This window comes from Marasmius oreades, chromosome 1, assembly GCF_018924745.1.
Source record: "Marasmius oreades isolate 03SP1 chromosome 1, whole genome shotgun sequence".
Classification (NCBI taxonomy): domain Eukaryota; kingdom Fungi; phylum Basidiomycota; class Agaricomycetes; order Agaricales; family Marasmiaceae; genus Marasmius; species Marasmius oreades.
The window spans coordinates 5,667,450-5,695,218 of NC_057323.1; the positions used below are offsets into that span (position 1 = coordinate 5,667,450).

The 27,769-nt window shown below is 47.3% G+C and overlaps 8 protein-coding genes and 1 non-coding gene across 11 annotated transcripts; 5 read left to right on the forward strand and 4 right to left on the reverse strand.

Annotated features, from left to right (window-relative positions):
* Window positions 1–1,307: 1,307 nt before the first annotated feature.
* E1B28_001995 (uncharacterized protein) lies at window positions 1,308–2,709 on the forward strand (the record flags this gene model as incomplete). The annotated part of the gene is made up of 3 exons (XM_043147976.1): window positions 1,308–1,748; window positions 1,812–2,446; window positions 2,509–2,709. 3 exons carry the CDS (start codon window positions 1,308–1,310, stop codon window positions 2,648–2,650), a joined length of 1,218 nt encoding a protein of 405 aa, XP_043016690.1. The 3' UTR covers window positions 2,651–2,709.
* A 51-nt stretch (window positions 2,710–2,760) lies between these two features.
* On the reverse strand, window positions 2,761–4,691 carry E1B28_001996 (uncharacterized protein). Its single transcript, XM_043147977.1, has 6 exons — window positions 4,333–4,691; window positions 4,153–4,279; window positions 3,961–4,091; window positions 3,767–3,897; window positions 3,686–3,695; window positions 2,761–3,622 (listed from the first exon to the last, which is right to left on the reverse strand). Exons 1-6 carry the CDS (start codon window positions 4,595–4,597, stop codon window positions 2,820–2,822), a joined length of 1,467 nt encoding a protein of 488 aa, XP_043016691.1. The 5' UTR covers window positions 4,598–4,691; the 3' UTR covers window positions 2,761–2,819.
* Window positions 4,692–6,012: 1,321 nt separating this feature from the next.
* E1B28_001997 (uncharacterized protein) lies at window positions 6,013–6,366 on the forward strand (the record flags this gene model as incomplete). Its single annotated transcript, XM_043147978.1, has 1 exon — window positions 6,013–6,366. The coding sequence occupies one exon, from the start codon at window positions 6,013–6,015 to the stop codon at window positions 6,364–6,366; it is 354 nt and encodes a 117-aa protein (XP_043016692.1).
* Window positions 6,367–7,599: 1,233 nt separating this feature from the next.
* On the reverse strand, window positions 7,600–7,917 carry E1B28_001998 (uncharacterized protein; the record flags this gene model as incomplete). The annotated part of the gene is made up of 3 exons (XM_043147979.1): window positions 7,600–7,684; window positions 7,734–7,817; window positions 7,871–7,917. 3 exons carry the CDS (start codon window positions 7,915–7,917, stop codon window positions 7,600–7,602), a joined length of 216 nt encoding a protein of 71 aa, XP_043016693.1.
* Window positions 7,918–8,631: 714 nt separating this feature from the next.
* On the reverse strand, window positions 8,632–11,805 carry E1B28_001999 (uncharacterized protein). The gene is made up of 8 exons (XM_043147980.1): window positions 11,750–11,805; window positions 11,235–11,693; window positions 10,209–11,187; window positions 10,050–10,138; window positions 9,955–9,993; window positions 9,475–9,899; window positions 9,161–9,417; window positions 8,632–9,089 (listed from the first exon to the last, which is right to left on the reverse strand). The coding sequence occupies exons 2-8, from the start codon at window positions 11,670–11,672 to the stop codon at window positions 8,947–8,949; spliced, it is 2,370 nt and encodes a 789-aa protein (XP_043016694.1). The 5' UTR covers window positions 11,673–11,693; window positions 11,750–11,805; the 3' UTR covers window positions 8,632–8,946.
* Window positions 11,806–11,892: 87 nt separating this feature from the next.
* E1B28_002000 (uncharacterized protein) lies at window positions 11,893–15,983 on the forward strand. Its single transcript, XM_043147981.1, has 12 exons — window positions 11,893–11,921; window positions 11,994–12,988; window positions 13,043–13,300; window positions 13,358–13,611; window positions 13,666–14,396; window positions 14,449–14,595; window positions 14,646–14,834; window positions 14,896–15,009; window positions 15,064–15,206; window positions 15,263–15,349; window positions 15,414–15,780; window positions 15,840–15,983. Exons 2-12 carry the CDS (start codon window positions 12,249–12,251, stop codon window positions 15,876–15,878), a joined length of 3,069 nt encoding a protein of 1,022 aa, XP_043016695.1. The 5' UTR covers window positions 11,893–11,921; window positions 11,994–12,248; the 3' UTR covers window positions 15,879–15,983.
* Window positions 15,984–16,029: 46 nt separating this feature from the next.
* On the reverse strand, window positions 16,030–18,215 carry E1B28_002001 (uncharacterized protein; the record flags this gene model as incomplete). The annotated part of the gene is made up of 11 exons (XM_043147982.1): window positions 18,107–18,215; window positions 18,018–18,058; window positions 17,738–17,960; window positions 17,493–17,671; window positions 17,176–17,439; window positions 17,051–17,120; window positions 16,917–16,997; window positions 16,765–16,846; window positions 16,538–16,685; window positions 16,253–16,472; window positions 16,030–16,185 (listed from the first exon to the last, which is right to left on the reverse strand). Exons 1-11 carry the CDS (start codon window positions 18,161–18,163, stop codon window positions 16,030–16,032), a joined length of 1,521 nt encoding a protein of 506 aa, XP_043016696.1. The 5' UTR covers window positions 18,164–18,215.
* A 1,189-nt stretch (window positions 18,216–19,404) lies between these two features.
* E1B28_002002 lies at window positions 19,405–19,492 on the forward strand. Its single transcript has one exon. It is a non-coding gene; the product is annotated as a tRNA-Arg (tRNA).
* A 212-nt stretch (window positions 19,493–19,704) lies between these two features.
* E1B28_002003 (uncharacterized protein) lies at window positions 19,705–23,890 on the forward strand. 3 transcript variants are annotated; one of them, XM_043147983.1, is made up of 19 exons: window positions 19,705–19,800; window positions 19,860–20,133; window positions 20,192–20,343; window positions 20,408–20,547; window positions 20,608–20,685; window positions 20,750–20,920; window positions 20,974–21,048; window positions 21,110–21,313; window positions 21,386–21,755; window positions 21,823–21,836; window positions 21,899–21,907; window positions 21,973–22,034; window positions 22,094–22,199; window positions 22,270–22,443; window positions 22,512–22,760; window positions 22,841–23,023; window positions 23,081–23,149; window positions 23,203–23,400; window positions 23,473–23,890. In XM_043147983.1, exons 2-19 carry the CDS (start codon window positions 20,111–20,113, stop codon window positions 23,680–23,682), a joined length of 2,487 nt encoding a protein of 828 aa, XP_043016697.1. In that variant the 5' UTR covers window positions 19,705–19,800; window positions 19,860–20,110; the 3' UTR covers window positions 23,683–23,890. The 3 variants fall into 3 exon arrangements, with proteins under 3 accessions (XP_043016697.1, XP_043016698.1, XP_043016699.1); XM_043147984.1 differs by having other exon boundaries at window positions 19,860–19,947; window positions 20,002–20,133; window positions 23,081–23,400; XM_043147985.1 differs by having other exon boundaries at window positions 20,192–20,547.
* The last annotated feature ends 3,879 nt before the right edge of the window (window positions 23,891–27,769 follow it).

The window sequence follows — 27,769 nt, forward strand, 5'->3', positions numbered from 1 at the left end:
TATTTCTGCTGATACAACAGAGAGGGAAAATAGTCTAGAGGGGAGAACGATAGCTGAATATTTGAATAGAGCTTAAATGGGGAGAGATGGAACCGTGCAAGCTTGCGATAACCCCTGCCAAGCAGTCTGGGACGTCAAACTCGGCATTCAACATGTGACCGATAATTATTCCCACGGTGACGCCGAAGCAACAACTGCTTCCAGCATTTCCAACATCGTCTTTCGTGGTCTGAGCTATGTACGAGGGAGCTGTAGGTTGGGCTGAGGGCAAGCGTTAGCTTGGCCAGGAACGCAGGAAAGATCACGCTGCTGGGTGGGCGGGATTTTCCGACAATTATTTACTCTCTCGCAATAGTAGCTGTTTCTTCACTTGTTAATATGTTGTTGGCTGTGGAAATACAACTTGACAAGAAATAATTCGATTGACTAGTTCTGAATCAACTGGGATGTAAACTATGTGGGTATTGGTAGTTTCTGTGCATTCAAGAAGAAAACGAGATGTAAAGTTTATTGTTATGTGAGGTGGGTTGGTGGGTGTAAAAACGAGTGAAAGGTTCGAATGCTGAGCGAGCGTTGAACGTGGAGTACTGTGACAAGGCAGGAGCGATGAGCTTAGTCACCACTCTCGCTCTGTTGGAACCTCGATGCCGACTCATGCTTCGACGGCATCTGCAGTACAGACATGACATGACCATGACTGAAACTTCCGATGATTTGGAGCTCATGCAATGGCGTTCATGGTAGGTCAATCTTTTTTGGAGAGTTACTTGTTCTTCTTGTTTCTGCAGATTGGCGAGCATGGTCCATATTGTCTACGTACCTCGAGCGTCAATGCTACCAAGGGGTTTCATATGGGGTGGTGGCCAGATGGTGGCTCACTGGATATCAGCCTTCTCTTGACGTTGAGGAGAAAAATACGTAAAGCCATGACGTATTCAACGCCAACCGGAGCGAAAAAGCTTAAGATAAAGTTCGGTTCGCATGGCCATGAGGCGAAGGGCAGAGTCGTAAGAGCATAAAAATGACCATGGTTCTATCCCTCGCTTCCTCTTTCATCAGTAAAGTTCCCCCTTCACCAAGATGAAGCAATTGTGGTCGAATTATTTCCGAGATTGTGGCTGGAAACCGGTGAGGAATCTCTTTGAATGACTAACCGGACTATTGATTCTCCCATCTGCTTGTGCAGATGTCGGAAGCTGAGCCACGTTCAGCGACGTTAGTAAAGTCTCCTTTGTCTGCAACGACAACGACAACGGCTCTAATACCGGTTTCCCAGTCCGTCAGCAACTCTAGTGGGAGCTTCAGCCATGCTGATGAGCCCTCGCGTCAACGATAGCGTTCACGAACTCGAACCACCACGCACTGCTCGCTTCGTTTCATCGTCTGCTGCGTCGACGCTCTCTTCTGGTCATGGAGGTGGCACTCAAACTCCCCACAGCATGGGACGTGCTGGGGGAGTTCGTGCTTCTTTGAGCGTCAACTATCTCCCTTCAAAGTTTTCCGACGCACTCATCTCTCCTACTGCCAATCCTAGACGTCGAGTAGGCAAAGGCAAAGGTAAACTTCCAAAGGCAGGCGGAGGCACAGAAGTCTTCAAAGCTGGAGAAGCCCGCATGCCAGTCGAGGGTGACGAAGACTACGATGGCGTTTCCACTGGTTGGTTTGGGGGAAAGTCGGCTAAGCTTCGCTCTGGTCCAGCGATGAAATGGAATCGTTTCAAGTGGATTTTATTGTGTACGAATACACTCGTGAGTGGATGTGATTTCAATCTTCCGGTCCTCTCTTTAGTTGGTTAATCCATTCATTTATAGCTCATGATGTTCTCTATCACCGCCCTCATTCTCTCACTCCTTACATGGTTCAACGTTTTCACTTCCGCAGACATTATTCGCGTTGGCAATCGCACCGAGCTCATCCTCTCCACTGTCGCCGCTAGCGTCGGGATCCTCACAGCTCTAATCGGTTATGCCGGGATCCTCTTAAATAATCGGTCATTCCTCGCCATCTACACCTTTATGACATGGATCACCTTCATTCTGATTGTCATCCCCGGTTACCTCACCTACCGCAAACGTTCCTTCAATCTTGAAGGCAAGTTAAATTCACAATGGTCGAGAGATCTCGGGGTCGAGGGTCGATTACGCATTCAACACCACCTCGCTTGTTGCGGTTACTTCTCCCCCTTTATCGAAGCTACCGTCAGTCAAACTTGTTACCCACGCTCGGTCTTGCCTGGGTGTAAACTCAAGTACATGAACTTCCAACGAATGGCATTGAAGCGGTGGTACATGGGAGTTTTCGCCTGGATACCTGTACAATTGGTGGTTATGGTCGCAGGACTACTTTGTTCGAATCATGTTACATACAGGTTTGGGAAAGGGATGATGCCCAAAGCGTATAGGTTGGATTTGAGTAGTATGGCGGTGATCATGGATAATTATGCAAAGTACGTCGCTTTCGCTTCCCTACCACCCTTGGCATGAAGCTGACGACAAATGTACGTACCAGTGAGATGACGGAACAATACGGGGCGGATGTTGCGTCCAACGTACTTGTAGCTTCCCGGTCCAATCTTCAGTTATCTGGAAACGAGTCGATCATGACGATGCCTTATGAGGCTGGTGGGTCCCACACGGTACATGCCATTTGATCTCTAGCCCAAAATACGAATCCGTTAGATTATGACTTTCCCTACGTCCAAAGCCACCGTTTGTGTAAGACCTGATCACATACACATACTCAAGCTCCCTTTTGATTTTCTTCCTCTTAACTAGATAATAATTTGTACGTATCTTATGTAAACCAAACAAGTAATATGACTAGTCGTTATAGATAAAGTCCGATACGTGATTCAAATCCTCCAGAGTACCCTTCCATTTATAAATCCTGCCTTCCTTCATCACAAATTCCACAGAATCCAAAGCACTCTCAAAGTCCTTCTCAATATCACGACCAACCGCAACAATGTCAGCCGCCCACCCAGGTTTGATACATCCAAATCGAACGTCGTTAGCTCCACCTTGACCGTCCGCTTCCATCACCGACATCTCCCAATCCATCCCTCTCACACACTCCCACCCACTCAAAGTCGCCCATCCGAGAACCTTTTTAACATCAGCCCCCAAACGAACCATCAACTTCATCTCAAGCGCGTTCTCTCCGTGCGAAAACGCGCCTGTGTCACCTCCACATGCGATCCTATCAAACCCAATTGACAAGGCTTGCCTGAACATATTCGAAGCCCTATCCCATGCCACGTTCCTCTGCGGGTCTTTGTCGCCTGCGAATTGGGCCATTTTATAGTATACCGCAAGAGTGGGAATCCAAAACGGGGATTTGACGACACCTCTGCTGGATTCGTTCATCCAGGTGGAGAATAGGTCTTCGATCGCGAGTGAGGCAGTTTGGGATCCGTAGCTGACCACTGAATGTTCAATGGAGTCAATTCCGAGGGATATAAGGGATTTGAAAGACGAAAGGGATTGAGCGTGTGCAGCGATCTTGACTCCGTAAGCGTGAGCAGTATCGATCATTGCTTTAAGCTCAGCTTCATTGAAGGTAGAAATATCTCGTGTTCCTGCTCGAGGAGAGACCCCTACGATTCGGGAACGTGGTTTGTAGTCTGGCATTAAACGCTTATCGTGAATCTTCTTGAACTGGGTCGAAGTATCGTTCTGGTGCTTACCAGCGTACACCTGCAATTGAAAACATGTTTTGCTCAATCACGGCTGAAACGAGAAATTGGAGGTTGAAGGTTTTAGCGTACCTTCACCCAATCAGCACCCGTCCCAATCTGTTTTCGCACCTCCCGAATGCACCCATCGACACCGTCAGCAACTGCAGCCCCTGTCACACCGTCGATACCTTCTTGATGAGGATGACTCGTGCTTTTTGGGCCTGCAGCCGAGGATATAATGTGAATCCCAAACGAAGAGATGGCCATTTGGTCGACTCACTAACCATAACTACCCGACGCAACAATCGCTCTATTAGCGCAAAAGTACCTGGGACCCGGTATCAAAGGTTTCCGTCCAGATAGAGACTTTCGTAGCGCGATATCGGCGTCTTCAGCACCTTCAGTACCTAAATCACTAGTTTAAGACTTTGGTTAGATCTTGATTAAAAACAAAAGAGAAAGGCTTGACAACTCGCCGAACGGTAGTAAACCCCACCATTAATGTCTTCTTCGCATGTACCGTTGCTCGAATCGTCCTTTCCGCGAGGCTCTCCTTCGTGAGTTGGTCATCCCATGGCGTCTCTGCATAAGAGTGAAGGAACACTTTGTACAAAAGTTAGGGTTGGGCTCGTTCATACTCGACAGTAAATACGTACTATGAACATGAACATCCACAAAACCCGGAAGCACCGTCTTTCCCCTCAAGTCAACAGTCGGTATAGATGCCTCATCCTCGTCTTGCTGACTCCATCCATGAACGTCAATGATCAACCCAGATTCCCCATCGACAACGATAACTTGCTGTTCTGAGAAAGTTAGAGTATCCGAATTGAAAAGTTTGCCAGCAATAATGCGGATCTTGGTATTGGTGCTGATAATGGTATTCATTTTAGATTCTTCGGAGTCAGTGGGTAGTTGCATCTTCTTCGATGAGATTGTTTGCACAGCCGGCAACGAGAGCTGGTGGGAGAGAAGAAAAGGTCTTTGAAGCACATGATGGTGATGGAAGTGGAAGAGGAAAATTAGAATTGAAATCTCACCAAGTGACCAAACCCGCGCAGGCCGGTCAACACCTCGGCTCTTCCGGGCCGTTAACTATCTTCGGTCCTAATTAAAATTAACCGGATATGCAGAAATTAGGATTGGAGACGCTCAGATACAGATAGACAAAAAGACAGGGATGAAACTCCACCATATCCATCAATCTCCTATACCCATCCACCACTGCGTGGGCGATTCTTTGAAAATCGGTGCTCGGTTCTAACTTTACATTAGGTTCTGTAGTGAGGTGTATCAACTAAAAATGGACTACGACTTTCACCCACGTCCACACGATTCAAAGACCAACTTGACGCTGCGAATACGAAGGTGTCATCTCGACGTCGAGCGATTCGTTTCGAAACGTGTGTGCAAGATTCTGGTCATCTCGGCTGTCGACAGGTCATCCTCGCCAACCTCCGGGGGTATGTCAGGGCCCTCTCTGGAGGTATCGCCATTGTCGACTCCTGAGCAGAATGATGCAGGACCTGTATCTTTGTACTCGCGGTGAAATTGGGGATGGGGATGTCGGACATGTCGCAGGGGTTCTGGGTACTCAACTTTGGCTCGTATCGTGGGGATATCGGAGAAGTACCGGTAACTTAAATGGAGAATCCCGTATTCCTGCCTCCTTCTGCGAGGGCCAAAGCACACTAGGTGACGCCACCAAGCCTGTTTACTTGAGACCGTGTGCCGTGCGGTATTCATAGATGTGAAATTGCGAGCTCAGATAAATATTATCGGGAAGGGCTTCTTCGCGAGGCCGACATGGCAGGGTACGACTTTGACGTAGCTATGCCGATTCGCCGGTTGTCCTTTTTTTGGGATCTAGTCGGGCCGCGGTATTAATATTGAAGACCGTGCCGGCTAATTAACAGGCAGATGGGGTCCTGAAAGCTGGTGGTCTATATGATATATCTCTACTATACTCTGATATTCCCTCTGATTCACTACCTCTATAGTCTTTTCAATTATTTAAAGATAAGTTATTTGATTATAACACAGTCACCTGTGGTAAAATGCGACCAGATAGATAGATACTAGATAGATTACGCAGCATGGACCACCGGCACTACTATACGACCCTAGAGCGAGCTCACCCCTCTTTGGAGGCGGTAGACTGTAGGGAGTACAGCAGCGTTGTACTACTCTACACATCAAAGCCAGAACCAGTGATTAGAAAATGGCCATATGTCTGGGGGTCGAACTTAAGTGAGGTCATTCTCGGCGGCAATGTTGACACAACATCCTTCGGCCGACGAAACAGATTACGACGGAGCATTGCCTCATTAACAGACATGACCGAGGATTTCAAAGAGTTTTATGCAGAGGCTGCTGCAGTGCAACACGTGTATGCAGACTGGGAACGGTTATGGAGAAGAAAATATGGAGAAAATTATGGAGAGGTTGAAGGACCTATAAATATTCCAATGCTCGAAATGCAAATGATAGGTGCTACAACTTCCTTCAGTCTTCCTTTTGCTCTCGCAGATCACACTCACGCGGCTGCTCAGCCAATTTCCTCTCGGTCGTCTCTGCGGAGTTGGGCGGCAAGCATACCGGCATCTGGCGGCCAACAACTGCTAGCCAATTGTATTACAACATTCGTCGCACCACGCTTCCACAACGCCACAACTTCTGGTCAATCGTAATCTCAAAGAAAGGGACGGTTTCTATTTCTTTTCTTCGTGTATGTTCAAAGTATCAAATGAGTATCAAGCTCACAGAGGAAGGCATACCTCTGACCATCCTCTGAGATACTTGGTGTCACAGTTTCGGCTCTCGAGAACGTGCTCGGGACGAGCGGTGTTATGGTGGGGGTAACGACGTCCGCCCCGAACATGTTCTCGAGCCCGAAACCGTGCCTCTAAGCGTCTCGGAGAGGATGGACAGCGGTGTGCCCCAGCCACCTCTCTGAGTTTGATACTCATTTAATACGTCGAGCATATTTATTTCAGAAAGAAAAAGGAAATCTGGCTTTCTTTGAGTTAATTATTACGATTACCCAGGTGGCCGTTTTCAGGGACTATAATGTTTTTGGGTGCGCAGCTCGCATTTCCCTCAGCCACGTTCTGTGCGCTGTAGGCTGTACCATATGTCGATTACTCACGAGTTACAGGAAGTACCCTTCTTCAAGGTGAAACTATAGTACATTTACGTCCTTCTCCCCCACATAAGTATTTTGTTAAGTATCATCGTTCTGAACTTGGGATCAATATGCTCACTGCTCTACTATCAGTTCTTCTGTGAACCAGGGATGCTACGGACAATTTCCTACTAGATCGTAAATGTTGACCTGGCGATTGGACGTTGCCACTGCCGCTAGGAAGCCTCCAACCCGCAAACCAGTCGTACGCACAACTTGGAATTCCATCATACACCTTTTTTCGTTCCGGTCTCGAGCTGGTGCCACCTCGGACGCACCTAAAGTTGACGCGATAGTAGGGGGATTTCACATTTGTTTCGGTTCCAGGTGAGATAAAGTTTTATTGTTAAGGCATCAATACCATTATGTTAACGCTGGGTTAGTGCCGGGATTGGCTGATTGGTAAAGAACGAAGTGGCGACGGCGGAAAGTTTGACCGCGATGGACTAGGCCGCTGCCACTGTCGATGATTTTCACAGTTATGGATCGCAATGTTGTAGTTAATCCGCTTGTTGTCGAATGCGTACAGTACCTGAAACCAGACAGAAGTATCAGATCCTATACTGGTCAAGAAGTAAATGTCAGACTGACCGACCGAACATAAACGTAAAGTTCATTGGAGGGGCTCATTAGCCGGGGGTATCGTTCAATTTATACTTGCCAGCAAGCTGAAAAAAAGGAACATCACTGCCGCAGGTAGTAGAATCGAGGAACAGCTCGTAAGGATGGGCAAGTTCGTCTATGACAAAATGTGTCCCATGATTGAATATTGAACCACTGTACGTGAATCTGCTAATCGTCTCTTATACACAATCTTTGCGAACCTAACAGTACAATCAGCAACTGACCTTTAAAGGGATCGACATAACGCACCCATGGCCATCGGCACTGTCAGCAACTGCAGCTCCCATCAAACCGTTGATCCTTTCATGAGGGGAAACCATGCTTTCACTGCGGCTGAGATCACGAATTACGAAATGAACGAATACACACGGCGGTAGATAACGCACCAACCATAATCACCCAACGCAACGATAACCCGATTACCACACAACATTTTTGGACCCGGTATCAAAAAACTCCATCCAGAGAAAAAGACATTCATATGGCCATATCAGCGTCTTCAGCATCTTCTGTCAATCGCTGGGTTAAACCGTAGGTTAGACCTCGAAAAGCGAGAGAAATGAACAGCTCACTGAACGGTTACTTCATCGCTGGACAGTGGAATCATTGTTCTCTGAACGAGACCCTCCAGTTCGAGCGCCAGCTGGTTCTTTCCCTGAAGTCTGTGTAAAGAATGACGGAACAGGTCAGTTTCAGCTCAATAACCCAAAAGAAAGCACAATCGGACTGTGAATATGAAATAAAACCCGACATATTCCGTTTATTCCTTTGGCCAACAATCGGTATAAAATCTCATCCCACGTCTTCTCGACTCCATCCATGAACTTCCAAAACTAGAAGCCCATCAACAGTGATAACTTCAAGTTGGTGTACTTTCTGAGAACGTTGGAGTATCCGGGGCGAACAGCTTTGCCATCAACAGTGCAGACTTTGGTATTGTCGGCACCAGTGGTATTCGGCTTTGGTTTTGTCGAAGGAGGGGTCAAGCTGTTCAAGGAGTAATTGCATCTTTCTACGAGCCATTCCGCAGATGGACGGTGGGAAGAGGGAAAGGGCCGTTGCGGCACATGGTGGTGGTAGAGGATCCGGAAAGAACGTCTCGAATGCCGTGACTCGGACGCGCGTGTTCGGTTTCGAGTCTTCGACGGTGTTACCGTGATCGTTTTTCAGCAAAATCTAAGTAGTTACAGAGCGCCTTCCATAGGAGATGACGATATAGGAATACACATAGCGATAACTATTAGCAAAAGAAACTTACAGGGTACGGTAACTCGTGAGGAAAACGAAAAGGAAACGTGATAGGAGGGTCAATGTGGATACAAATGGATGGTGCAGTAAGTAGTCCGTGTAATGCAGAATGGGCGCAGCAAGAGCGTCTGTTTGACGATTGTACAAAGAGGAGAAAGTAACAAGAAATGTGAACAGCAAACAATAAACAGCAAACAGCGAACTCGAAAGATTGTCAGCTGCAATCAGCAGCGACACTAGTAGCAGTATGAGTGTAGGAAGCGGAACTCCTAGTGTTTGCGATAGCTTTTTGAAGCGCTGCGTTAGCAGCTTCTTGTTTTCGAGCAGCACGAGTATTTTTTGTGCGTCTGTGTAACTCTAAAGACAGAAAGAGGAGGGAAGAAACGTCAGAACAGTGACATGAGACGCTTCAGAGTAAAAAAACATACCCAAAGTCCTCTCTCCAACCCATACTCTCAACGGCGCATTCCCGATATCATCCACAACTTTCTTTTCCTCTCCTTTGGCTACCTTACCAGCTCCGGCACCAAGCCCTGCAGCAAGATTCTCGCACATCGCAAGCATGTTGAGGGCATCATCTGCTGAGGTGTGGAAGAACTGTGAAGCGATGAGGGCCAAAATGAGTGCACGAATGTGGTTATCACCACCAGAGGACGTGAAGTTCAAGGCACTCCGTAGGTCTTGCCTATAGGTAAGTTCGTCAGAAAGAATACGAAAATAAACCACCAAGAGGAACACCCACTTCGCCTTCAAGATCTCATCCGTTAAACAAGCCTCAATGACACGCCCAATACTCGACAATGTCCCGCCCATACCCTTACAAGATTCAACCACCTCTAATCCCATCCTCTCAACTTCTTCCCAGCTACAATCGTCGTCATCACCATCTTCAACGTCAACTTGCATAGCGTCTGAGTCAGGTTGACCCATCATCTGCCTTGTCCTGAAGATTCCGATCCTAAATGCAACCAGCCCTGCTCGTGCGGATAACCGGACAAAATCATCCCCCCGTTCTTCCGCAACGTGAGCAGCGACTTGATAGCACTGCATTGCTCTCTTTAGATCTCCACGAGTGTGAGCGAGATGGGCGTGGTGTAAGGTAACGCGCGCCGCGAAAGATTCGAATAGGCCGTGCGTTCTTAAATGTGCGATGAGGAGAGATAAAGTCTAAATTTCAGTGATTAGCTCTGGCCTATCATGAATAATGGTTTGATATATTCACCTTATCAGCCGCATCAAGCTCTGAGCGCATTATGGATACCTGACAACCACGTAAATTGACTTCAATGACGAAAAATTGTGCATGTTTCAACACACCCCAATTAATTCGCACATGAGATCCCCTTTAATCTTCGCCATCTTGATATCGATCTCTTCAACGTCTCCAACGGTGGCCCAGGCAGGTACTACGTAAAGTCAAGAGATGCATAAGCTTCATGCATCGTTAAGGAACCAAAAGAGAGAAAAAGGGCTTACGCTTCAACTCTCTCTTGAGCTCTCTCTCCCAAGCGGACAAACCTTCCGTAGCGAATATTTTCCTCTTGGGTTTCCTCCCAACCGGATCCTTTTTCGCCACCGCGCTCACCAGATACGCGAGCACGTATAAAATCCGCGGATGAGTGGTTTGAATGTACATAGGCAACTGATTGGGGAATGGGATTTCGATGATACCACTGGCTCGACAAGGGTCCTCTGCGGAAGGGAATTTGAGAACACCACTGTCCAGTAGAGCGTGCAGATGTGAGAGGCGTTGACTGCTATCCACAGCGCTACCAGCATAGGTGTAGAAGACGACGCCTATAATGAGAGTGTGAAGAGCCATAGAGGTCGAAAACGGATCAGAAAATGTCTTGTACGAAGGCACCGCTTGCACTGACGCTTTATCAGCGCTGGATGACAGTGAATGGTTTTCATTGAGCCGGTTGAGTTTGAACGGTGACAATGAAGGTAAATGAGAGGTATTAATGTCGGCAACACGTAGACCACCTCTCGAAGGGCTATCGGGCTGCTTTTGGGACCTTTCTGCGGGGTATTCTATTCCAAGGCCTTCCTCCGCCGAAGAGAGCGCCTCTTCGACCTGCACCAGTTGGCCAGAAGACATAAGTAGCCTCAAGCGGAGTACGCGGGTAAGAAGAGTGACATGAGAGTGATTACTCTTGATTGCGATGTTCTGCATGTTCTGGATAGCTGTAAGAACGGCTCTGGTATCTTGGGGATGACGATAACCAGGAGATATGGGTAGGGAAGATGAGAATGGCGATGGTGATGACGGGACCATCAGGCTGCTGATGTGTTTTAAGTGAGCAGTATACACGAGATGTGGAGGGTCGGATGGGACGAAGGAAGATAGCAGTCTGCGAAGCAAAGTGCGAGCGAACTTGACGTTACGTTGCCACAAAGCCAACTGGGCGGCCAAAAAAGTGAGCTGTGAGCGGTATGAGCGTAGGCTGGGGTGCTGTTGAACGTCGTCAGCTCGTTCTATCAAAGCAGAGAAGAACACACTTTCTGAGCAATAAGGAGACCTCTACTCTGAGCTTCTTCTACCTCTTTCTCCAAATTTCTGGCCCAAATATGGTCTTCGTCAAGGCTAAACCCTCCTTCGAGAGCAATCATCCCAATTTCCACGATGGCTGTCCACGCTCGACACTCTATATCCGGGCTGAGACCCGGCATTTGGAGACAGCGCCTTAGCGCAAGAAGAGAGATACAGAGGGAATGTGCATGGAACCGATGGTTGGGAGGGTGTATGAGGAGTTTAGGCAGTGAAATGAGCAGCACAGCTGATGGTAATGGTGTAAAAGAGGGGGTCGTGTTCTGCGGCAATAGATCAGAGTTCAAGGGCGAGGAGCAGTCCTCAACGTCCACGTCTACGTCGTCCCTCTTTCCCTTCATCAACTCTGGCGAGCTCGGACACGCCAAAGTCGAGCTCGCTTCAGACATCCTTCAATTCTTTAGAACAACCTACAATTGGGAGAGATGAATTCCATTATAAGTTCAGTTTTCAGAGAAGTTAATACCTTGGCACCACAAAGGTCAGTTTTTTATCAGTGAGGGAAATGGAGCAGGAGGAACGATATGTCACATTCAGCGGTGTGACGTGACTCACCGTGTAGCGTTACAAGTTCAAGTTCCGCCTCAAATTTTGCCGTTTGCCATGGCCATTCGATGAGCCGTGGTTACTAGCTTCTGGTCAGTCTGACTTTTCTTCTTCTGAGGAATGTTCTCTGCTGAAGGCTAAAAACAAATCATCAAAACTACCAGTGATTTCCAGACGATCCCTTGACAGTTTGCAGGTCCCAGAGCCAATTGAATCACTCCACTTGCCATGGTACAAGGGTACAAGGCGGTTCTTTCAAGATCCAAGTCAGGGGATGGGGCACGGATAAATAAGCCGGACGGTTGTTATTGTGTCAGTTGTGACGCAGCTCTGAGTCACCAGCGCCTCCCGTCTTATTGTCCTCTTTCCCCCGCCAGTAGTCATAAATACTGAAGCATTCTACGGTTTGCTACAACACCATGTCTAACCGTACCGGACAACAAGGTCGAACACGAGGTGGAGGAGATAGAGGTAGCATTCGTGGTGGAAGTGAGTCTGGGGGCCGTGGTCAAAATCGAGGTGAAGCAGGCGGTCAAGGCAGAGGTGACGGGAGCACTAGGGGTTTCAGAGGTTTTCGAGGTGGTGATAGTCCTCGGGCAAGGGGGCTACCTCAAGTCGATCGTGGTGGCAGAGGACGTGGTCAATTCAGTTCAAGAGGTGGCGGAGCTCGAGGAGGAGTACCCATATTCAGAGAAGGAACACACCCCCAAATTGACCAACGTCTCAAACAACAGGACCTTGACGCCCTAATCGCATCATTTGGGTCCCTCAAGCTCACCGATCCCAATAGGCCTCTACGTCCTGGCTTTGGGAAGGATGGAAAATTAATAACTGTTCGCGGAAACTTCTTTCCAGTCCGAATACCGAACCACTGTTTGATCTATGACTACCGAGTCGAGATCTCTCCGAAAATCGAGAAGAGGGAAGAGAAATCTTGGTTGTTTAACCTTTTGGAGGAAAGTGCGGAGGGACAATCTCTCAAATCACATATCGCACACGACAGAAGTTCGAGGCTCGTTTCATCCAAAAAATTGCCTCAGCCGTTGACAGTCGACTTACCGATGAGAAGAGAAGGGGAATCTAACCCTGGGCCCAACACCACCGTTTACAGAGTCTCAATCGTGGTTGAACGGATTCTGCACACCAACAAATTGACGCAGTAAGCCAGTTCATGAAGCGAGCCGATAAACTCATCCGAACTCTTTTCGTCTAGGTACATGACCGGTCAGCCGAAGAATCGAGACGAGTATGACCCAGCGCCACTTATCTCAGCGTTGAACCTTGTATTGCAAGACCATGCGACCCGAACTGGGGTGCGTATCGGACGTCAAGATGACGGAAACTATGGCTCTGGGAAATTCTTCTTCCCCTTCCATGCGCAACGTCCACCTCTACTTGGGCCAGGTGTTATCGCTGTCCAAGGGTATTTTTTGTCTAGTCGTCCCGTTCACAAAGAGTTGATGGTAAATGTGTAAGCTATCGTCGTCGTTCTTCCATTCAAATTGCCAACGGCAACCTTTTCATACAGGAACGCATGCATGGGGCCGTTTTTGGACCTCCCAGACACTCTAGCTGAAGCGTTGCGGAAGTTCAATCAAACGTCAAAAGGCGGAATGCTCACACTACCGAACCACATCAAGGGCAGTCTGAAGGTCACAACGTCGTACCGTGGGTACAAGAGAAGACACAAGGTTTTCGATATCGTTCCTAGCTCTGCAGAAAGAACTTTCTTCAAGCACGCAAAGCACGGGAACATTTCCGTCAAACAATATTTTCATAAAGGTATACTTTCAGCAGGTTTAGGGGAAAAGCCAGACTTATAAGTATGTAATTCAGAGTACAAGATTCGACTCGAACACCCCAACGACCTCCCGGTGGTAGACGTTCGTAGTAGAGCAGACAAGTCTCCGGTTTTTATTCCAGCCGAACTTTGCACAATAGAACCCGGCCAGCCATTTCGAGGAAAACTCACCGGCGATATGACGAAAAAGATGATCAAGGAGGCGTGTAGGAACCCGAAGGATAACGCCGAGTTGATAGTCGGCGACGGCTTTTCAAAGCTCGCGCTAGAACCTCCCCTGTCCCCTCAGAACAGTTTTGGCATCACGGTTGACAAAGAGATGGCCGTGATCCCTGCCCGAGAACTACCACCTCCTAGAATCGTATATGGACCACAGACGGTGAATGCTAGAGACGGGAAATGGAATATCGTCAATGCCAAGTTCCATCGGACGGCGAGGGTGAATTCTTGGGCCATGCTTGTCATCAACGACGGAGAAATGGAGAATTTTGTGAAGGGTTTGGAAGACCCTAGGGTGCTCCAGCTCCGGGACGCTTTCATCGCCAAACTTCGTGGTTGCGGGATGCAGTTGTCTAACCCTACCCTGGTGATTCAAACCGAGAGGCTACCCCTCGAGAAAGATTGGAAGGGCAACGAACTCGATTATAAACGGAGGAGGGGTATAGAGATCATCCGGAAGAAGATGAATGACATCGTAGCCCAGAAGCCAGACTTCGTTTTAGTCCTTTTAGCATATACGGACAGCTATATCTATCCTGGAATCAAGGTAACGTTAATCTGGATTTGCTTCTGAGTTGCTGAACCCAGTATCTTTGTAGACGATCGGAGACCTCAAACTAGGGCTCAAAACTATTTGCATTCAAGTGTCTAAGGCTATGAAGTTGCGTGACGGTAGGCTTGATGACCAGTACCTTTCAAACGTCGCCCTCAAGGTTAACACAAAACTTGGTGGCGTCAATCATCAAGTAGGTTCAATCATCTACCATCCGAACTCTTACCGACGCCCATCCCGTAGCTCGACAAATCTGCAATGGCATGGCTTTTGAAGAAAAAGACGATGCTAGTAGGCATCGACGTAACCCACCGTGGACCTGGAAGCAAAGCCGGAGCACCCTCTATTGCTGCTGTAGTTGCTAGCGTCGATGATGAGTTTATTCAATATCCCGCTAGTCTTCGGATTCAGCAAACACACGATATCAAAGAGGTCGAGTGACGTTTTTCTTTTGATTCCCACTGGCTGTTGCTAACTTTCAAGCCGCCAACAGATGGTTGGCGAGTTGGACTTGGAAGAGATGATGGTGGAGCGTCTCCTAGCCTATGAGAAGAAAAATCGGAAGCTTCCTGAACGAATCTTTGTATTCAGAGACGGTGTGTCCGAGGTTAGTCTATGAAATTCAATGTTTAATCACTGATCCTTTGACCCCGCAACAAAGGGACAATATGACACTGTACTGACAGAAGAACTCCCGGCGATTATCAAAGCATTTAGGAATCAAAAGCTCAATACTGCAAGACGTGGAGAGCCCTACCGTCCACTGATATCCATCATTGTATGCGGTAAAAGACACCACGCAAGGTTGGTATCGTTTCCCCTCCACGAACTAACCCCTGATGTTCACGCCTTCTCTACAGATTCTTCGCCACCGACGCCCAAAATGCAGATCCGAAAACCGGAAACACGCGTCCAGGAACCGTAGTTGACAGTGGTGTTACGGGAATGTGAATACCACGATCCAAGTTCTCGATCGTAATCCCACCACGATACTGACCAGACATCCGACAGATTCGACTTTGATTTCTACCTCCAAGCCCACGCAGGAATCCAAGGAACAGTAAAATCCACGCACTATGTCGTTATATACGACGAAACGCGCTTCACAGCTGATGAGATTCAAGGAGGGACGAATAACGTTAGCTACCTCTATGCACGGGCAACAAGGTCCGTGAGCCTCATTCCCCCCGCTTACTACGCAGACCTCGCTTGTGAACGTGGACGATGTTTTCTCAACGAGTTTCTTGTCGGGAACGAGGTCGAGTCCGACAAGGGAAGCGTATCATCGGTGGGTAATGTGAAGGGAAAGTCCAAGTCGACCAAGGAAGCGGAGCAAAAGAGGGTATTTGAAGACGCGAAAAAGGCTTGGGGTGATGGTGTAAGTCTGTTCTCGAACTGGCTTTCCTTAGTTCATGCTAATTCGTTCAATATTTCCAGATCCATCCGAATGTGAAGGACGTCATGTTCTACATTTGATATCACTGTACACTAAATACTACACAATCTAAAGCATCTGTAATATGTATAGCTACGCAAATGGACAAAAGGCAACGCAAATCTTTTATATACTTACACTGAAAGTAAATCTAGAAAGCCGCTAAATCACAAGATATCATCCGAGGGTCCCTTACTCCTTCATCCTGCCGCCCAATGCTTTGTACAACTCTCCTGAAAACGCGGCATCACCTTGATCGCCGTTTTTTCTTACATGCTTGAAGTGGTTCGAGAGAAGGAACGCCAAGTCGAGTGACTGTTCAAAGTTGAGTCGCGGATCGCAGAATGACTGAGGATTAGGGATAGAGGTCGTCAATCGCCAAAAACAAAGAATTGAAGGTTGAAGATTCCCTTACCTGGTACCTCAAACCCAGCTCCTCCTCCGACAGTTCCATACTTCCTCCCAAACATTCTGTCACACTGTAGCCATCGTCGTTGAGCTCTCCAGTGAATTCAAGCGATGCCCCTCCAAGGTATGTTCCAAGCTTCGAGTGGACTTCCAACGTCGCAGTAAGCTCTGTGATTATACTCTTGAAGTAGCGTGTTTTGAGGCCGGTGGTAGCAGAAGTGTGCGTGCTTGAATATTAATTGGCAACGTCAACCCTCAAGGTAAATATACCATAACACCAAAAGTCACTTACTTGCCATGCATTGGGTCGCACACCCAAACAACTGGATGGCCAGACTCTTGAATGGCTTTGATATGCCCAGGTAGGTAGGTCTCCACTTTGTCAGCACCATAACGGGTTATAAGAGTAACTCGGCCGGGTTCTTTATCGGGGTTGACGACTGATGAAAAACTGCGGTGTTAGCATCTTTGATCTTTTGATTTGGACAGAGCGTGGAGGGGGCGGAGGAAGGGACTTACGCTCGACTAAGCGGACTAACTCCTCGCCCTTCATGCTCGGACCAACTTTGATACCAATTGGGTTGCGAATACCACGGAAGTACTAGAATATCGCGGAGACCCGCGTCCGAAATTCAGTACGTGACCCCGGATGTTCGTTTGGAACGACTTACTTCTACGTGTGCTCCATCCAGCTGTCTCGTCCTGTCTCCAATCCAAATGAAATGTGCAGAAGAGTTGTAGTAACTGTTCGTCTACGGTAAAAGTTAGATAGACGAATCGCGTAGTTTCATGAGAATGAACATACTTCAGAGTTTCCAGACACGGTGTTTTTCCTTGTAAGGGCTTCTTCGTAGTCTAACATAAGGCCCTCGTGGCTACATAGCGCAAGGTGAATAACGTTGCAAGTAAAGAAAAAACACGGGTCCTCACCTGACGTAAAAATCGACCTCTCCGAAGGCACCTCCTCTTCCTGCACCTCCTTCGAAGTTTTCTCCTTTTGTAGCTCCAATAGTCTGACTGAAATCTAAAGCATCTGATAAAGAGTCGATAATATCGGTGAAAGAGTTGCGGAGGCTGTCCGAACGGACGTGCTTCAAGCTCCAGTCCCTGGGGTGTGTTCCGTACAAACTCGCAAATCCTGAAGAAAGAAGACCACGAATGTAGTTCAAAGTCGTCGACGAATGGAAGTACGCGCTATAAACGAATGTTAAGCGAGCCCAAGGAAATGAGGGTGAAAAATTCCCCACCTCATGAGCCTGTCTGGGTCTGGGTCTCTGTCTTTGATGTCCAAACCATTCACATTGTCGCCACGGAAGCTCATAACTTCCCTGACTTCCTCTTCTCCGTTCTCCCCTTTTACCTTGACTTTCTCCTTAGGACTACTCCTCGGTTTTGCGTATTGGCCGGCGATCCTACCAACACGGACCTATGGATCGCACGATTTGTGAGACAACTCAAGAGCCTGAGTAAAGATCAAGGTAGAGCAACTTACCACGGGTTTACGGCCGCCCCAAACGAGAACGAGGGAGAAACTGAGAATCAACCCGACTTTTTTCTCAATGTTGCCTGCTGTACAACTGTCGAAGCTCTCTGCACAGTCCCCGGCGTGCAAAAGGAAGGCCTTTCCCGATTGAACGAGAGAAAGTTGGTGTCGCAGGCGTTCGACCTCAGCAGGCGTTACCAGTGGTGGCAAGCTGGAGAGTTTGTTGAGAACCCTAATCGATCGCATTTTTCAGTGGAAATAACGGAATCTGAAGACAATCGGAACACACCCAGGTAGCTTCTCCGCGTTCTGTCCTGTGTAATGGACGGGCTGCAAGAGCTATGATATCTGGCAATGTTAGAGGATAGAGCTACATACTTGAGCTACAGTTTTGGTCTTCCAAGATGCAGGTGTCCATTGTTCGGCTGTGGTCATCGTTGACGATTTTTTTTCTGTTTCGCGGAGATGGATGTCAAGGCAAAGCGGGAGATCGATACCTCGGTCCGGGCTCACCGTGTCTTTTTCTCTGTCTTTGCACGTGTTCGTGGTAAGACTTACCTCAGCCCGAGCGGTTGCCAAGCGGCCGAGCCACGGTCACGGTGAAGCTTCGGGCGAAGGCTTGTTCATCTCCGTCAGTTCCGCTACCTAAACTCAACTGAGGATACAGAGTGCAAGATTTGAAGTTGTTATTCAATTTAGCCTTTTGTTCTCATGTCAAACGTCGGTCGCTTGACGAAAGCACGCAAAAAGCACGTTCAAGTTCACAGCTCGGTGACTGACTCCGGCGAGCTCGTGAACTTATGTATTCGGTACGAAGTTCGCTTCCTTAATGTCGCAGTTTTCTAAAGCATGTACAGAATAGAGCAAGGTTCAAACTACTGGTCCTCATCGTCGTCCGGGTTTCCGACCAGTGGATCGCGCGCACACGACGACAATGCGGCCGCTGGTCAACTGCCTGTGATTATGTCGACATCCAAACCTCAGCGCTTCGCAGCGTCAGTAAAAAAATGCCGACAAGACCGCAAGCACCTGAGTAATCCGGTATTATCTGGTAGACTTCTGACAGGGGTCGTGAGTGCCGAACTACATCGAAGGTTGAGAAAGAGCGACGGGGTAAACTTCTGTGTGTCTGTGGATACTGTAAATATGTCCTTCATTGGAAAGAGCCTGAGATAAACAGAAAAAAAGCCCTAAGTCCATATCAAGTAGTACTTCCGAGTTCGTGGTTGACCTGAACGCGAGTTGGACCGTGGCACCAGAGTAAACTTAGGTTCTCGTATATTAATAGAACACTTCTGCCGCTTGCACCACACGAGAATAGGGCCCCTTGGCATTGAGGATCTTCGTGATACATTAGAAAGCAATTGAAGAATCTGCGGACTCGCGATCTTCTTAAGCTCGGAACGAAATATGCGAGTATCTTCACTGTATAAGTGTAAATCTCCCGCACTGAGTTGGGAGAGGACGGGTCGTATGGAATAAACCTCAGGGAGCGTAAACAATTTCCAATTGAATATGAGTGATATGGTTACCGGCGATCGAGTCGTAAGCACAGAATCTCTCGACCGGATGAAATGGTCGTATAGTGGGATGTCAAAGCGAGAAGGCCATGGCCGTGGGGATTTCAACTGGTGTGGTTCCGCTATAACATTCCTTAAAAAGCTCCCGTTAACAAGGCCCGCGTTGTCTAATGGCTATGACGTCAGACTTCTAATCGTTACGATTGTGATCTGGAGGTTGCGGGTTCGAGTCCCGCCGTGGGTTTCTCCCTGCTACGCGCCTTTTTATAGTGGCGATCGTCTTATTTATTTACACACATTTGACAAGTGTGAACCTTTCAATACATTGTCCTATAATATATTACTACTCTCTAATGCTTGATTTATGTAAATTCTCAGCGAAAGAATTCAGAGTAACGTGAATATTATGGTATAATTTTACTGGAACCAGGTCCGTGTGAACATTCCGCTGGCAGTCTGGGTCCAGCATTCCTTTATCTCCTTCCTTCGTCTTGCGCGACAAGTTCATCCAATGGGAGTAGCAAGGCCTTTTCCACTCGAACAAACTCAAAGGTTCTGCCCTCCACTGTCACAATTTACATACTGCATTATTGACTTCGACGCACGGGCAGACATTCTCGTATTCTATGAAGAGGACGAGACGCTACTACAGCTTTTCACAATCATTGGTCAGCTAAACGCAAGCGCCCAATGTCGAATGTTCGTCAACTTTCTAGGAAATTCCTGAATTCTATCAGAATCTTCGAGGAATAGAAAACGTCTCTACAGCTTTTTACCGTGGTTCCGTTTTGCACCTACTTTCTCTCAGGCTTTAATTTCCTTTCCTCTTTCCCCCCTTCCTTCTCTCTCGACCGGTTCGAAGATGCTATCAATCATCTCAACACCGTGAGTGGATCTCATTATAATATCTCGCTAATTCAACTCAACGATTCTCGTGCTCCAGCATGTCCTCCCACGATTTCAGCCGAAACGATGGAGGTAGTTATAGTTCAACAGAGCGTATGTCTGGTATTCACGACACAACCTCTACTTCACCGGTGGAAGCAAGGATAGTTATTTTAAGAGGTGTGGTCGAGAAACCCTACGCACACTACGGTATGGCCAGCTCCTTAACTTCAATCGAGTTACTCTTTCAACTGTTCACGTTGGGGATGCACAGAAACCGACCTCTCAAAAAGCGATACATTGATTGAGATGAATACAGCGGAATGTCGAAACGACATCACCAAGAGATTCTCAGCGTTGCGAGTGAAGGTTACATTGAAAGAAAATGCTCCTTACGCCATCGGAAAATTATTTGTCGGTTCATGTTTCATTCTCCGTGTCTTGAACGCCGGAAGTGTTCAACCTCAAAACTAGGAAACCTGGTGCGCAGAATCGTCTAGGAAGGATATTTATGTCAAGATTTTGCGGTCTCAGAGGAATGGAGTTGATGAGGTACCTCATGCTTAGTGTAGGTTCTTTTCGAAAAGAAACTAATCCATCTTTCTCCGATGTTTAGACTTTCTTTTCTCGTGCCCTAAGATGGAGCGATATCAAGCATGAAAATGTTCTCAATCTCTGGGGCATTGCCTTGGTGAAGTCGAGTCTAGGACTTGTTTCCCCTCGGTTGAAGAATGGCAACATACTCTCGTACCTCGAGAACAACCCCCTCCATGATCGGTTGAAGTCGGTCAGTTGACGAGTTACCCCTCCATGTCATATTCCTAAGGCTTTTTTGTTCAGATTACGGAAATCTCAGCCGGTTTATCCTACCTTCATTCACTAAACCCTCCCCTCGTCCATGGTAACATCAAGAGTGTAAGTTCCCTTGTCTTTAAACCTTTTTCCCGGGGTTTTTACTCAAGTTCATGACTCCTAGGGAAACGTCATCGTTTCCGATGACCTTCGCTGTTGTCTTGCCGATCTTAGCATCACCACGGAGGTTGCGAGGAACGCGAAGACCTCCATGGTCATCTACGGCTCAGTACGATGGCTCGCCCCTGAAGTCATCCACGCTACCAAACCGCCAGACGTGAATAACACCCCTCGGGATATCTTCTCATATGCTTTGACTATCGTCGAGGTAAGTCAACTCTCCTTCTCTTCTCTCTCTGTAATAACAAGTACGAACCACCATCATCCCACCAAACAACAGATAATGACTGGCCAAAATCCATTCTCAGAACTCACCTACGAACCCGCAGTAGCTGTTGCGATAGCGAGAGGTAAACGTCCTCCGAGACCTACACATCCCAAAGAGGGATGGTGTCCGGATTATGTTTGGGATCTGGTGGAGAGATGTTGGCAGCAGGATCCTATTAAGCGGCCAAAAGCGAGGGAGGTTCATCAATATCTAAAGGGTTTGTTGGAGGTTGGTGGTGAGGGCGATATACCAGTTTTGGGATCGGACTCGGATGTGTCGGAGGCTGGGTTGAATCTGTGGAATCATGCTCTTCCTACAGAGCGCGCGGCTGAGCCCGGGAGGCGTCGTCTTATGGGGAAAGATGAGGGAATTTCGAGGAAGTGTATGTCGGCTGCTTTCCCCCTTTGGGGATACTGTGTTTGTGCTAACACCTTTATTTTTTGTACTAGATCTTCCTCACGAAGTGAGTTGACGAAGTCATGAAAGTCAGCTGTTATTGATGGTTCTTTGCTTACACCTTTCCAGGTTTACTCTGTAAGTCCCGGCTCTTCTGTTCAACTCAATCGCGTCTGGTTTTCTCAATCTATTCTCCTTCCCAGCGTTTATTCGACTTGGCTAAACGTGAGACTGAGGCTTCGCACTTCGATGAACACCTTCCTGGGTAGGTACTTCCTTCCGTGATACCTCCCTTTTCGCGATCGCTCAAACCCGGTTTCTCAGATCATCGGAATCTATCAGCCTTCTTGTATACCCGGAAGAAGACATCCAGGCAGGTATCGTTCAAGGCATCATCCAAGGCCACAGGTACCGAGAACGGCTTTACGAGGTAAGGAGAACTTTAAATCAGCCGACGTCTTATCATTAAATTCTCATAACAACCCCACCAAACTTTCAAGGTCCTCCACAGAGCGCCAACTATGAACGCAGCTGAGGTTTACCAAGCCGTTCTCAAGGACGAAGAGGGAGTCGCTGAGCTGGTTGAGACGGTGTTGACGTCGAAACATGATATGGCGGATGTGTTGATGTTGAGAGAGGGTGATATGGAGTGTTTCATGAATGCTCTGCAAGATGTACGGTTTCTTGTTACTTTGATGTCCTTCTACGACTTAACTTTGCGACTTACCGTTGCTATGCGCAGATACTAGATAACTCGGAATCAAAACTTATCAATCGACTACGAGAGAAAATCCGCTGTCTGTTGGCCACACTATGCAAGAAAGCCACAGGTCTCCCACAGGCGATGTTCATCGACGGAGTCGCACCTCCGCAACGAAACATTTGCGGTGGGGCCTTTGGAGACGTATTTAGGAGCGTGTATGAAGGGAAGTATGTCGCTCTAAAACGGTTACGTTTTTTCCGGGGTTCTGAACAGGGGAAGGTGTGCAAGGTCCGTATCACCGGGTTTTCGTTCTTCCTCTCCCTCATGTAGAAGAAATACTGAATTGCCCCTTCCCTCCCCTCCCCCAGAAATTCTGCAAGGAAGCGAGACTTTGGAAACGATTGAACCATAAATATGTGTTGCCACTGTTAGGTATCGACGCTGATACGTTTCCGAGGCAACCGTGTATGGTGTCGCCGTGGATGTTCAATGGGACTATCAATGAGTTTTTGAAAAGGAAGGAGAAGGGGAGTGTTGATCTGCTTCGGCTGGTTGGTGCTATCATGAATTTTCTCGTTGTGTTGTTACTCACTACCGTGCTCGGGCAGATCCACGAGGTGATTCAAGGCATCGAGTTCTTACACTCGCAAGGTGTCGTTCACGGTGATATCAAAGGAGTCCGTGACCGATTTCATTTTTCGTTCCGAATCTTTATAAAAACTTTTGATAGGCCAACATCCTGATTGACGACAAATTCCATCCTCGTCTCACTGACTTTGGATTGACGGTGTTCCAGGACGTCGAACATAACACGACGGACTTTGGAGGAACGTTACGCTGGATGGCACCCGAATTATTTTTTGGAGAAAAGGCGAACCATAGGACTTTTGCCAGTGATATTTATGCATTTGGATGTGTCTGCGTTGAGGTTAGGAAGTCCTTTTTTCTCCTCGTCATCGAATATCTGAAACTCACGCTGGGTTAATGCCGATTGGTGTAGTTATACACCGGGAAGCCCCCCTTCGCTGAAGAGGCATCGCATGATCTACATGTCCTCACGAAAGTCTGTGGCGGAGAAAGACCTAGAAGGCCATCGGATATGCCTGATAAGCTGTGGGCACTGGTGGTCAAATGTTGGAACCACAGGAGCGAGTTGCGGCCTTCCAGCGAGGAAGTCTCGCGGGAGGTCGAGCAGGTCACATCGTGTTGATGGCCCGCCGTGGGCGTTATTATACCCTGATAATTGTATGAGTCGAAGTACTGTAAACGCTTCCTTAGGCGGGTGTGACAATCCATGGCTCTTGCAGCTATCTATGGAGGCTGCACGGTGTTCGTCGCTAACGAATAGAAGAGAAGAAATCGGACATACCTAAGAGAGAAAGGTCTCGTCGTCAGCTTGTCGTAGTTTAAGAATCACCAGTTTTTGATCTGAGTGTGAGTGCTTTCGAATATCGGTGCTTTGACTCCCTAAGCCCAGTGAAAATCGACACTATTACTGGTACTTTGCCAGCTATTATGATATTATCGGGTAAGCGCAAGCGAAATATCTGCCACTAGGTGGCAATGGTCTGGCAATAGCTAAAATTGATAGTACTGTACGTACGTCACTATAAACATTTCAAGATGTACATGAGTGATGTCATATTGAACTCAAGAAATGAAAACCCTCGATTAACATAGCTCTCCTACATTAAAAATGCAACCAAATCAAGAATTTACCTTCCTGGGTGTTGAGGAACGCATATGACTTGCTACACATATGGCGCACGCCGTAGGTGCTCGATCGTTGAAACGTTGATCGATCATTTCCTTCTTATCATTCTATGTTTCATTCCTGTTCCTATTTCTAATCTTATTTCAAATCATAGCTTATCATTTATATTCTTGGTAAAGTCCTCGACACCCTCAGCCATCTTACTATGTCTGAGGGTGAGTATATGTATTCTTTCTACTCATTACTATTACTTATCATTTACCCTGTAGTCACTCGTACTTGTCTACAGATTCGCAGTCAGAAACGTCAACCGTTCACTATGTCTTCGTCATTTGCCAATGTTCCCACCTTTCCCGACAAACATCATCTCAAAGGCGTCGAGAATTATGGGTCCTTCTGAGACTTTGTTACTTCATCTCTCTGAGGAAAGGGACTTCTTGGCTACCTCAACGGCGAAATCCCTAAACCGGACTCTACCTCTCCATCATTACTCCTTTCACAAACCACTACATCTCCCAGTTCCAGTACTCCAACCCTCGATGAGTGGACATGGCGTTAGGGGCATGTCTCCGGGATGATCTACCAGAATATTGTCAACCCGGGTGCCCACAGAATTACACTGGAGATGCCAGCTGTTGAGATGTGGTGTATACTGAAGTCCAAGTTCGAGGTTTCCTCCCAAATTCATAAGGACATTGCCCTTAAGAAGCTCGAGGAGGGAGGGAACCTTGAAGAACACCTCAACACCCTCAAGAAGCTTCGCAAGGTCGCAAATGACGTTGGGTGTGGAATTGATGACGTGAGAATGATATCCATTGTTCTCAGCTCACTCCCTCCTTCCGGGTTTGTACTAGTTCAGATCAACCAAGGGAAAACTACCCTTATGGAAGTGACTGCTGGACTTACCGAATATTGGCTCTGGTTGAACTGAAACTCTCCCATTTCATCTACCTCTTCTGACCCTACTGCCTTGGCCACCTCTGCTCAATCTAAAGGTCTCCGACCGACTTGCAATAACTGTGGTGTCATGGGCCATATCAAGGAGAATTGCTGGGTTGCTGTAGGCGGAAAAGAAGGAAAAGCCCCTAAGTGGTGGAGGGCACCTAAGGGAAAGAAACCTCGTTTCACCATTCCTACCACTCCATCTGCCTCTACATCCAATGCCAATGTTGTAACTAACACCAACGTTCCTATGTCTGCTGCTTGTATTGCAACGTACTTGCCCATCAAGACCTACGCTTTAGGCGATTTGGCCGACACTGATATGTGTTTGGAGTTCGACCATCTGTTGGCTTCTACTCATTCCATGACTCCCAGGTCTGGATTGCATTGGGCAGGCCATGGAATGGTAGATAGTCCACTTGGTAGAACTTTGAACTATGTACTTGCTTCTACCTACAATTCTTTGAGCAATGGCAGCCAGTTGAATGTCCTGACATATCTTGATAGTGACGCAAATGTCACATGTGTCGCTGAACGATCACAGTTCATCAATTTGAAGCCTGGTGCAGTGTCAGGAAATACAGCTGATAACAGATTTCGGGCAGAAGGAGAAGGAGTTGCAAAGTTTGAAGTTCATTTGAGGAATGGTGATACTCGCCACTTGCTTATCCCAGCATTATACACACCGTCATTCACCATGAACCTGATATCTCTACCCGCGTTGGATTTGAAAGGATTCCATGGTGTTTGGGGACACAGGGTGTTGACTGTTGTTGATCCAAGAACGCAGAGAAACATCATTGATGGAGAGCTCCAGAAACTTAGCGGTTCGACGAGACTGTACAGAGTGGATGTAACAGACGTACCGATAGCGGCTGTGGTACAAGGTGCCAGATCGCAAAATAGGCCAGTAGGTCTTGAGTTGTGGCATGTACGTTTTGGTCATGGAGACATGAAAGCCATCATGCGGATGGCTGACTGGTCGCTTGTTGATGGCCTAGAAATTACAGATAGATCAATTAGTGGAATGTGCGAGGATTGCATATTCGGCAAGATTACCAGGTGCCCATTTGACGATATTGTCGTCCCAGAAGTCAATCCTCTGGAGTGTGTCAGTTTAGACTTGTGGGGGAGATCAAGGGCAATGAGCCGCGGTGGGCCATGGTATATGTTTTTGTGTGCAGATGGTGGAACATCGATAAAGATCCCCTACTTCCTATCCTCAAAGGATTCGGTTACTCTACTTGATACGTTCAAAAGGTTTAAAGCCATGGCAGAAAAACAAACCAGCTTTCAACTAAAACATGTTTGATTCGACTTGGGACGTGAATTTGAGAATGCACTCTTCATTGGTTATTGCATGGAAAACGGCATCCTGATGGAGAGGGTTCCTAAAGCTTCCTCATCAGCGAATGGACATGTCAAGGGGGGGAATCATACCATTATTGAGGGAACAAGAACGCAGCTTGAGGACGTGAGGATGGCGAAGTACTGGTGGGCAGAGCCTGCTTGAAACGAACGGTTTACCCTAGAACCACTGCACTCAACAAGTGAGGTTTTAAGTCTTACGCGGCAAGCAGAACGAACTGACACAACACAAAGGGGAGATTGAAAAGCAAAATGGATGCTAAAAGAACTTACAGACAAGCAAGGCTTATTAGTACTTAGTAGTACTAATAAAAAGGACTTTAAAATATAGAGACTGGCAGGGGACTGAAAGTACAAGAATATAGGTAATATTCAAGGACTTTGAAGGAAGCTAGTGAAGCTTGGGATACTAATAGCAGGAGCAAGAGCACTTAAGGCACACAGAGGAGCTGAAGATAGCAAGTAGAAAGACTACAATTGCAGAGAGAGAGAGGAAAAAGTACAACAAGGTACAAAAGATACAAAATAATAAGGCTAACGAGTGGGGACAACTCGAATGACCTTTTATACAGGAAATAATAGTATTCTATGGAATATTCTATATAACTATGGCTGTGAATAGCACTGCTACAACTGTATAGAGGGCTATGTGCTTACTGCTAGAGGCTATGTACAGAGCATAATGACTATTTAGTAGTGGAGCAATTCCAAAAAAAGTCCAGAGTTCTCGGGGACTTCGGCGGGAATATTGGGGATTTCGGCGGGAGTATTGGGGATTTCGGAGATTCCTGATGATATAGTGTAGGTACTGTAAATGACGACATAAAAGAAAGGTGGGACTCCAAATTGTCCTGTGACATGGCCTTTTAATGGACAAATGTTCTAGAAGCTGTGGAGTTAGGCTAGGAACATTCTATTAGAATTTATTGGGCCCTGACATGTGACACGAACCAAGGAAGACTGCGTTATTGTATTTTGTGTAGGTTTGTGTTCAATTCTTGACACTGCTGCAGCACATTGTTATACACAAGGTTTTCTTCCTTCGTCACGCCACCCTGATATAATTCCTTGGGCAAAGTGGTTCGGTCTGAAAGTGAAGCCAAATGTTTCCCACTTGCAGTGATGGGGTGCAGATGTCTGGGTTAAAGACCTCGACTGTGTTGAAGGAAAACTTGGCAGGCAGGGTTGGAGAGGTGTCATGGTCGGTTACATGGACTGCAGAGGTTATCATATCTTCGACCCAGCACGGTGTTGTGCCTGTTTTGCGCAATAC

Coding starts and splice junctions, on each gene's coding strand:
- E1B28_001996 (XM_043147977.1), bottom strand. CDS start 4,597: ATGCAACTACCCACTGACTCCGAAGAATCTAAAATGAATACCATTATC. Junction 4,280..4,332: donor TGTGGATGTTCATGTTCATA/GTACGTATTTAC, acceptor TTTTGTACAAAG/TGTTCCTTCACTCTTATGCA. Junction 4,092..4,152: donor GTGGGGTTTACTACCGTTCG/GCGAGTTGTCAA, acceptor GTCTTAAACTAG/TGATTTAGGTACTGAAGGTG.
- E1B28_001999 (XM_043147980.1), bottom strand. CDS start 11,672: ATGTCTGAAGCGAGCTCGACTTTGGCGTGTCCGAGCTCGCCAGAGTTG. Junction 10,139..10,208: donor GCTCAAGAGAGAGTTGAAGC/GTAAGCCCTTTT, acceptor GACTTTACGTAG/TACCTGCCTGGGCCACCGTT. Junction 9,418..9,474: donor GATGAGATCTTGAAGGCGAA/GTGGGTGTTCCT, acceptor ACTTACCTATAG/GCAAGACCTACGGAGTGCCT.
- E1B28_002000 (XM_043147981.1), top strand. CDS start 12,249: ATGTCTAACCGTACCGGACAACAAGGTCGAACACGAGGTGGAGGAGAT. Junction 15,010..15,063: donor TCAGAGACGGTGTGTCCGAG/GTTAGTCTATGA, acceptor CCCGCAACAAAG/GGACAATATGACACTGTACT. Junction 15,350..15,413: donor GACAGTGGTGTTACGGGAAT/GTGAATACCACG, acceptor GACATCCGACAG/ATTCGACTTTGATTTCTACC.
- E1B28_002003 (XM_043147983.1), top strand. CDS start 20,111: ATGCTATCAATCATCTCAACACC. Junction 20,548..20,607: donor ACGCCATCGGAAAATTATTT/GTCGGTTCATGT, acceptor CCTCAAAACTAG/GAAACCTGGTGCGCAGAATC. Junction 23,024..23,080: donor GTGTTGATCTGCTTCGGCTG/GTTGGTGCTATC, acceptor GTGCTCGGGCAG/ATCCACGAGGTGATTCAAGG.